General features: G+C 39.1%; 1 protein-coding gene across 1 annotated transcript in view; it reads left to right on the top strand.

The window, feature by feature from the left end:
• Positions 1–9,094: 9,094 nt before the first annotated feature.
• The window catches only part of pitpnm3 (PITPNM family member 3), a 280,043-nt gene continuing 278,540 nt past the window's right edge, over positions 9,095–10,597 (top strand). Inside the window, exon 1 of the mRNA XM_028806634.2 lies at positions 9,095–9,656. Coding sequence (XP_028662467.2) covers positions 9,581–9,656 — 76 coding nt within the window. The 5' untranslated portion in view covers positions 9,095–9,580. The remainder of the gene's footprint in view (positions 9,657–10,597) is intronic.

Genomic DNA, 10,597 nt, shown 5'->3' with positions numbered 1-10,597 from the left:
AACTGTCAGAAATCCAGTAAATCATTAAATACACAAAATTCACAAAAAAGCACAAGAACTTAATCACTCCTAAGCATATTCGAAATGAACTGCCAGGAACTATGGAAGACCCTCTGGATTGTTAGGGCAAAGGGCAGTTCCTGGCTATGATAGGAGGGTGGCCCCAACTCTTGGGAGACCACCCACAAAACACATGGAACATAGCACAGGCAAGGAAAACAAAGCAGACAATAAACAAAAGTAATCTTAACCTTAATGACTCAAAATTGAACAAAAAAGACATAAAACAAGACCTTGAACTACAGCCAGGTGAGGAACCCTGACAGATTTAACAGTAAAGATATTCAACACCAACAAATATTTTTAATTGTATAAGAACCCCACAATCTCTAATAGAAAGCACACAAACAGGTAAACATGTGAGCCACACAAAGAATATAATATAATATGGTTATATATTGATAATGCTTCATGCAGAGTTGTTAAACAGTTAATTATATTTTTAGTTGTCTTTTTTTTTCTTTAAATGATGTATTGTGCCTGTCAGTTTGTTATTTGCTGAGGCTGCTCTGTTGTGCTATTGCACAGAAAAATGAAACATGAATTAAAAATAGGTACCTCAAAAAGAAATTGCTAAGAGATAATACTGAAAAATATTCACAGGATTTTTTAGATATGTAAACAGAAAAACAATATGTTAGTATATGGCAATGTTTTAACAGATTGTGAGAGAGATTCACAGAAGCATTCACAAGGGTAAGCACTGCAGCTCCACCTCGGTGGAATAAAAGGAAGGGACAGTTCTGCCGAGCACTATGTTCAGTCAAACAACAGCTCTTTAGAGCTAGGGTGACCTTAGTTGAAAAAAAAATCATCATTATTAGATTTGTTTTTTATATATGTTATTATATAAAGAGATAGGAAGCATGTTATATACTAAGTAACTGGAACTTACAAAATACCATTCCAGTTTTCAAATATATATAAAAACAAATGCCACAAAATAAAGAAATTCAAAATAAGTCTGATTTAGGTAAATGAGTACTATGTTGATCAAAGATGGACTGAAAAATTTTTTAAAGGACATTAAAAATTAGGAGACATCAAGCAATGCCCAAATCACATACTGTTTCTCCATCTTTGAAGCTGAACTCATTCATATGCAGAAACTAGCTGACCAGAACAGAATGGAGGCAAAGGATTTTATGCAGTGAGTTGAGACAGACACATCTAGGACTTCCTTTAATGAGTAAAATCACATTGGTGGCAGAAGGCATGTCTTATGATAACATGCAACAACAAATTACAGCAAGCCTAACTCCATCATAGATATTACACTAGGTGTTCCTTCCAATATGCTGCTTAGTCTGTTTTAAAAGATTTGGCAGTGGTTTACAAAACAGATTGCTCGCTGCTGAATCCATTTGAGATAATAGGACTGTTCTTTCTCAGTGCGCACGGTCTAATACAAAGTCTATGACCCCGCCATTTATTGTGTTCAAACAGGCCCTCCCCACCCCAAAATGTTAAAGACCCAAACACACAGGGCCCTATACTGGTGCTTCAGTTTGTTGAAAATCCCAGACAGAACTTCAGAGAATTGTGTTATGTTTTCAAAGCCATATGAAACCTATGTTCAACATCAAGAAGGGTACTGTCAGCAACCTCCATGTATACATAAAGTACATTCAGAAAGTACTGAGACCCCTTCACTTTTTCACATTTTGTTATTTTGCAGTTTTATGCTAAACTCATTTAAATTAATTTTTTCCCTAATCAAGCAACACTCAATATGCCAGAATGACAAAGCAAAAACAGGATTTTAATTTTTTTTCCAAATTTATTTAAAGTAAAAAATCTGAAATAAGTCTGTGACACAAGTATTTCAGACAGTTTACTAATTATTTATTTTAAGCCCTTTTAGCAGAAGTTACAGCCAGTAGACTTCTTGGGTATGACGTGACATTCTTTGCGTATCTGGATTTTCTGCCATTCTTCTCTTCAGATTCTCTCCAGCTCTTTCAGGTTGGATGGAGACCATTGGAGGACAGCTATTTTAGGTCTCTCCAGAGATGTTCAAATGGGTTCATGTCTGGGCTCTGGCTGAGCCACTGAAAGACATTCACAAGGTTGACTCTATGTCACCCCTGTGTTGTCTTTGCTTTGTACTTAGGATCATTGTACTGCTGGAAGGTTAACCTTTGGCCTAGTCTGAGGTCCACTGCACTCTGAAGCAGGTTTTCATTAAGGATATCTCTGTACTTTGCTCTATTCAGCTTTCCCTTGACCCATACTAGTCTCCCAGTCTCTGTCCCTGAAAAACAACTCCACAGCATGTTTCTTCTACGGAGGAAAGACTTTGTCTGACCACTCTGCCATACAGACCAGATCAGTGGAGTGCTGTAGTGATGGTTGTCCTCAAGTTTCCACACAGGTTCTCTGGAGCTCAACCACAGCTAAACATCAGGACGTCTCTCTTATCAAGGCCCTTCTCTCCCCGATTGCTCATTCTGGACAGCTGGCAAACTCTAGGAGTAATTATGGTTGTTCCAAACGTCTTCTGTTTCAGTCCTGTTCCACTCATTCCACTTGACAAGGGCTACCCTACCTACACTAAAGATGCTGAATAAGTGTTGTTGTGATATTTATTTATCAAATCGATTCCAATATGTACAGAAATGTGCTGACAGTACTCCATCATTATACACAGAAGTTCAATATGGTGTCCCGCAGGGCTCAGTACTGGGACCTTTACTGTTTTCACTTTACATGCTTCCACTGGAATCTATCATTAGGAAACATAATGCTAATTTTCACTCGTATGCAGATGACACCCAGTTATACCTTTCATTTAAATCAGATGAAGTTTCTCCGATGTTGTCTTTAATTAGTTGTGTTAGTGAATTAAAGGAGTGGATGAATGAGAACTACTTGTCTTTAAATACAGATAAAACAGAGATGTTAATTGTTGGAGGGAACGACGCTGATCATAACAATATTTTGTCATCATTTAACTCAGTTGGAATCCCAATTAATTTTACTGAATCAGCCCGCAATCTAGGAGTTATCTTTGACTCTAGCATGTCATTTAAAGCGCATATTACAAAGTTGTCCAAAACATGTTTCTTCCATCTTAAAAATGTTAGGAAATTAAGGCGCTTTCTAAATAAACAGGATTCTGAGAAATTAATTCATGCATTTATCTCTAGTAGGAATTGACTACTGCAATGCAGTGTTCACTGGATGTTCAAACTGTTCTTTATACAGCCTCCAGTTAATACAAAATGCGGCTGCAAGAATTATTACAAGAACAAGAAAATACGAACACATAACTCCAGTTCTTAAATCCTTACACTGGCTCCCCGGTTAAGTTTAGGGCAGATTTCAAAATCCTTCTTTTAACATATAAGGCATTAAGTGGCCGAGGTCCAGCTTACTTGTCTGAACTTATCGTGACTTACAAACCAGAGCGCACATTAAGATCTCAAGATGCTGGTCTGCTTATGGTTCCAAGGATTAATAAAATAACAATGGGAGGTCGAGCTTTTAGTTACAGGGCCCCTAAACTGTGGAATGGTCTGCCTGCTACTATAAGCGATGCCCCTTCGGTCTCAGCTTTTAAATCCGGCTGAAGACTCACTACTTCAGTTTAGCATATCCTGACTAGAGCTGCTGATTAACTATACATACTGCATCTCTGTTGTTAGTCATTAGCACTAAAACATAAGTAACATGATAGTTAGAATTGGATACTAACCCTCACCTATTCTGTTTCTCTTCTCAGTACTCAAATGTGGCACTTGGTGCCACGGCTCACCTGCCAAGTTGTTTTGCCTGCCTAAGGTAAAGTCATCCCTGATGGAAGATTGCACGAATCGTGAGAAACAGGGGTCCTTTCTTCGGATTGGCTGGCCCAACACTGTTTCAGCCGTGGAATGGCCAAATGGGGGAGGCAGCTTGATGGATGAGGTCTCCAGGAGTCTAAAATTATCTAAATCTTATTATGTGATATCATCTACTGTTAAATTCTGCTCCATACTTCTAAAAAATTTTTTATTGAGGATTTGTTCTGTTCTGTGTATTGTATTGTATTTACCCCCTTCTTTTGACACCCACTGCACACCCAGCCTACCTGGAAAGGGGTCACTCTTTGAACTGCCTTTCCCAAGGTTTCTTCCATTTTTTCCCTACTAGGTTTTTTTTTTGGGAGTTTTTCCTTGTCTTCTTAGAGAGTCAAGGCTGGGGGGCTGTCAAGAGGCAGGGTCTGTTAAAGCCCATTGTTGCACTTCCTGTGTGATTTTGGGCTATACAAAAATAAACTGTATTGTATTGTATTGTATTGTATTGTATTGTATTGTATTGTATTGTAATCTTTGAATCGATGGATCAAATTTTGAAAGACAATCATCCTAGCAAACGAGACAGTCAGTGGTAGTGATTATGATAAATGTCTACTTTTACCAAACCAATCTGAATTACTTCTTTAAGGAAGTAATGAATATAGTAGGTGTGGCAAAGAAGTATGATAGCTTTCACTTAGATATTCAAAATGCATCTAATGTAAGGATATGACAATACTCATTGACCAAGAACAGGAGTGTATTATGAGAAATATTAAAACAGTGCTGAATGTGGCTTAAGTACATCAAGCAATAGTGCACTCTTAAAGTAAAATATGTATCCTCTTCCCATCTGAGCTCCATAAGTCAATTGTACATAAAGTATCTTTCTCGTTTTAATTGTGAAAGTATATCATTTATGTGAGAATAAAATTAGTACATGACAGCTTTTACAATATGCAAGAATCAGGTGTATCATTTAGATGCACATTTTGAAAAGGCCATAGGAACAGTAATTGCCCTTATCTATGCCATTAACAAAGTTAATGGAATACTGTTCTCATTTTTTGGAAAGAGTATAGTATAAATCATAAAAGATGATATAGAGGTTGAACAGTCCGTAAGCTAGATGTGACGGGGAAAACTAAGCTCTCTGCTGGTCTGCAAATTATAAGAAACATGTGAATGGCCTTTAAAGAGGTTAAGTAAGAGATACATGATAGATACCCATTTTAACAAGACTAAATTAGAAAGGCGTCAGAGGGAGACTGAATCAATATAGTCTGTGAAGGAGAAAGATATAGGAAAATGTAGCTGTTTTTTGGTTTTAGGAATATTCAGACAAAGGGTGTTTTTAAGAAAGCATGAATAGATCAAAGAGCAATGGGCTTTTAACTTTGTAAGGGCAGACTGGGAACTGAGAGATACAAAAATTGCTTCATCCAGAGGGTTCATGACTTATCTGAGCTATATACTGTGAATGCGGAAATCATAAGCATTATTAAGCTTAAACTAGCATAATGGATGCCTAAACAATATATTTACCAGCAGAAAAGTAAACACATATCAATGCAAAACATGCTATCCATGACATTGCACACTCTGGATGGGTTGCCGAAAGTAGCAAACTTTGTGGATCCATTATGAAATATAGATCCCAGTCAGTATAAAATGGAAGGTGTTGATGCTGCACACCATGACAGAGTGAAGATAAAGTTTGTGATAACCTACAGAGGTGTATTGCCTTTGGTGGTGCCCAGACTGTGTGAAGTTACAATATAACTTGCAGAAGAAATCCAGGTAATTTTATTACACTGCCAAAATTAAAAGTGATCACTGGGGAACAATTTTGAACAAATTTTTTGTTGACTTCAATTTTTAAGCTTATTTACACTAAAATAGGTATGCTGATTCTGAAAGTGCAGTTAGTTTTCTTCTATCATGTCATGTTTTTTCTCTACCGCTTATATTAGTGCGATTACTGTAGCGTGGATTTGTATAGGCTATTCATTTACACACAAGACAGCATGGTCAGAGGTTGTGCACTGCTCTACGTAGTGAATAAGCAAAATCTATTTTTCTACTTACACACGTATTTCCTTTCTTTCAGATCATGTCTGGCTCTGCTGTTTCTCATCGTAAGTGCCTAAACAACCCTGATTCATTTTGTTATATCTGTGGCAGTTTCACCATTCCCAGTCAAAGGGCGAACATCAGCATATTTGTAGAGCAAGCCTATTTGGCATATTTCAAAGTTAAACTTGGTGATCAAGATAAGTCTTGGGCCCCTCATAAGGTGTGCAAGCAGTGTGTTGAGGGTTTACGGATGTGGACAAAGGGAACACGTGGTAAGATGCCATTTGTTATACCTATGGTTTGGCGAGAGCCAGGAGATCATTTCAGTGACTGTTACTTTTGTATAGTGAAAACTTCAGGATATAACAAGAAAAATAAATGTAACATAGAATATCCAAGTCTACCATCGGCTATATGCCCAGTTGCTCATTCAGATGAAATCCCAGTGCCGGTTTTCATTACACTACCCTCTCTTGAAGAACATGATTATGGTGATGAACTAGGTGACAACAATGATGAAGAGTTTGAAATTGAAGAGGACTCTGTTCATAAGGGATTTGATCAGCATGAGTTGAGTGATTTGGCACGTGATTTGGGACTATCGAAGAAGGCTTCAGAACTCCTAGCATCAAGACTGTGTGAGAAAAACTTACTTGAAAAAGGAATAAAGGTATCGTACTTTTGAACCAGAGAAATTGTGTAGATAATTCTGTAGTACTTTAGAACTGTCAGTGGCTTTGTGTATTGCCATAACATACCTGGTTTAATGGAGGAATTGGGAATTCCAATCTATAACTGAACTGAATGGCGACTATTCATCAATAGCTCAAAGCGGAGCTTATAGTGTGTCCTCCTTCACAATGGCAATATATTTGGGTCAGTCCCAATTGGCCATTCAGTTTCTCTTTGTGAAGAATATGCAGACATAAAGAGAGTCACTGAGTTGTTGCAATATCACCAACACAATTGGGTCATCTGTGTTGACCTTAAAATGATATGCTTCCTTCTTGGTCAGCAACGTAGATACACCAAGTATCTCTGTTATCTGTGCATGTGGGACAGCAGAGCTCGTGAGAGGCATTGGGTGGAAAGGAATTGGCCTCCAAGATCTGCCCTAAAACCAGGTGATCCAAACATTCTACATGAGCCACTTGTTGATAGAAAGAATATTATATTCCCGCCTCTGCACATGAAACTGGGTCTGATGAAGCAGTTCGTTAAAGCTTTGCCAACTGAAGGAGACGGTTTCAAGTACCTCATTTTGGCATTTCCTAGCCTGTCATTTGAAAAAATAAAGGCTGGTGTGTTTGATGGTCCACAGAGTCAGCAGCTCATCAAAGATGAACATTTCATCAAGACAATGTCAGAAGTCGAAAAGAATGCTTGGTTATCATTTAAAGCCATTGTCAAGGACTTTCTTGGAAACACACGAGCAAATAATTACACAGAAATTGCCCAGAAACTCTTGGAGAACTACAACATGCTTGGTTGCAATATGAGCATCAAGGTGCATTTTCTGCATAGCCATCTTTCTAACATCCCAGAAAACCTTGGTGCAGTCAGTGATGAGCAAGGTGAACGATTCCACCAAGATTTGAAGGTCATGGAAGGCCGGTATCAGGGTTGACGGGATGTACACATGATGGCTGACTATTGTTGGAGCATCTGGCAGAATTGTCCTAACACTGAACACTCCAGGAAAAGCTATAAACGTAAATTTTTACCTTAACCGCTTACCCGATTAATTTTCAAATGTTTTACTGTAAAAAAAATGTCATAGAGTAACAATAAATCCTTTGTATGAACAAAAGAAATTTAAATAAACAGTACATTCAAGTTATTATTTCATTATTTTTTCATTGTATGTATAATTTGTATTTTTTTGAAAAAAATGGAGGGTACTTTGTATCGTAAAAACTGGATGTGATAGCAAAAAACTGGGGTCATTTCTGGATTCAAAACCCAAAAATTAGTAAAAAAACAAGTGTAAGATCTAACTCAACAAAAAATGTGTTCCCCGTACTGAAAGTGTGTGTCTCTTCATCACATAAATGTAGGCAGTGGCACTACCAGCCACACTTCTGCTTATGCATAGTGGGAGTTGTGTATGTGAGGAAACTGCGTTAATACAGGGAGAATACACTGTATGAAACCTAATGAGTAATTGCACAGATTGCTGTCACTGTTCAAGAAATATGACATTATCATAGCAACTATCTATCTAGTCATGTATCAATTTCCCAAATCCCTGCTTTCCAACACACTGACCACACACATATTGTTTTCTGAACCTCTTTCTTCCACCCAGCACTGCTTTGAGTAGATGCTTCAAAAAATGGAATCATCAGGAAGCAAAACATCTGTTCCTTGATTTTCTGAACTTGATTGTTTCAGTATAAGGTCACAGGAAGATGGAGCCTACCCAGCAGCACTGGACACAAGACATGAATTGTCCATCCATTTTCTGAATCTGCTTTTTATAAAGGAGGGTTGCTAGAAGATTGACCCTATTCCAGCAGCACTGCATGACAAGCAGGAACAATTCCTGAATGTGCTGCACATACAATTTCTCCAATCAGCCAACCTGTACATCTTTGAGATATGATGGAATACCTCGAGAACCCTAACAATGCCTGGACTGGAATTCAAATAGTATATACTGGAAATGTGAGGTAGCACCCTGACATCCAATAGGATTGATAAATTAATTAACTCATATTAATTTTTTGGAATAAACACTTTACAAAGAGTGCATTATGTGTATTTATGTGATTAAATAACCCATACATGTGACAAAAGAGAATCGTTCTCAACTACACTGGAGGTCGAGGTAGAAGTACACTACCCAAAGCTGGTGCCATACTGTGCAAACTGAGTGCAATACATTAAAGTGGTCATCGTCCCATTAATCGTGGGTGTATGTTGCACTTTGTCGAGAATATTTCTTCTCTTTTTCACCTTTCTTTCTGCAGTGTGTCGATGTTCACTGTTTCACCTTGTCTCACCTTGACATTTATGCCTTACCTATTCAGTAAGTGTTGGCTTTGTTTTAAATTCCTTACCTTATGAGGTTAATTCCAGCTGTAATACAGGCATCGCTTCTAATTTGTTTTGCATGTGTGAGCCGCAGTGACCTCCTCTCTTTGAATGCATGTCAGCCCGGGAGTGATGAATGAGGCCTACGATATTAATATTCCAGTCAGTAATAATTGTTACAATGAGTCGTGAAAGGAAAAGGCCAAGAAAAGCAACCGCACCTCACACGCTCGAGGACCACTAGAGGCACTCAAACATTAGGAAGCCGTAGAAGCTGGAGTCCTTAACGCTCACTGACAGGCAGGCAAGGAGAAAAGGGAGATGAGCTGCCTGCTGTCGCCGCGCGTAACTTCTCCACGCGTGCACACGTGCGTGCGACGGCGGCGGCTGTGCTGCTAGATTGAAACTGAGCGCAACGAAGGCGCGCGTTTTACTGGAGAGGTGGAGGCAGCGGGCGCCGGCTGCTGTGGCTCGTCGCGGCGCGTGCCCTGGGAGCGCCACGGGAGAGAGTTACACCTGAGAGTGTGAGGAGCGAGCTGGAGGGCCACCTGCTTAACAAACGCACGGAGAAAGACAGAGAAAGAGACAGCCGGAGAGAGACAAACACCCTCAGAGGCAGAGTGAGAGGGATGCAGCGGAGGGGGAGACGCGTCGAACAGAACCTCACCTACACAGAGGAGATGGCAAAGGAGGATGCAGGCAAAGGTAAGACTGTAACCGACCCAGGGCGCGCACGCACCCACTCGCGCGTTCTCCTGCACACTGTAGGAATGCCGCGATCTGTTGCGTCTCAGCTTCGTCTTTTTGATTTCACGTTGATACCATGTATTATTTGAATCAAAAATGCAACTGTCTTTACCATTTCTGTGTAATTTCTCCGCGCCCGCTAGTGCCTTTAAGTGCAGACTAAGGTGTGTGAAATTTTGTTCACCTTACTGGGAGAGCGTCATCAAGCTGGGGAGTTGGGGGTCGCGTACATCGTCGTTATTTGTATGCTGTTTTTTTTTGTTTTGCTAGGTGTTTTATCTGTTGCTACCTGCCAGTAGCTGTAATGGTTAACAGGACGAGTGAATGGTGGCGCACGCATTGCTTTCCCAGCGAGAAACTCTTGTTGACAGCAAACAGAACATAAAATGGGACCATCAGCTGTATTAGTTATGCCATAGATAAAAATCACATTGTTTACTGCGTCTAAAAACGAACAGTTATGCTAGTCCCTGTTTACTGCACCGTAATAAATGTACCCTTTAAGAAACGTGAAAATGTAGTTATAAATTTGATTACAGTCTACGTAGGTGAGATCACATTAAACTTTTATACTGAAAAGTAATTGATGTTAGGTGAAATGGCTAGTAGGTGGGTGACACACAGACAGGCATCTTCCGTGACTTGTTTAATATAACGAACAAGCATCTAAAGTTGACAAGTGCGCATTCTCACCTCTATTGATATTGAAGAGTGTTATATGTTTGTCGAGTAATAGAACATCGTTACTAGAAGGTTAATTGACCCATATAAGTCGGCTTTAAAGAAAATCCACGATGACGATTTAAGATGATGCAGAATAAACTGGAAAATGTTATATAATCTTAGGTTGATTTAAATAAATATTGCGATTTCGTCATTGCTTTCAGAAGGTAATGATG

This window comes from Erpetoichthys calabaricus, chromosome 8 (assembly GCF_900747795.2).
Source record: "Erpetoichthys calabaricus chromosome 8, fErpCal1.3, whole genome shotgun sequence".
NCBI lineage: Eukaryota > Metazoa > Chordata > Cladistia > Polypteriformes > Polypteridae > Erpetoichthys > Erpetoichthys calabaricus.
This window is presented reverse-complemented; position numbering and strand designations above follow the sequence as displayed.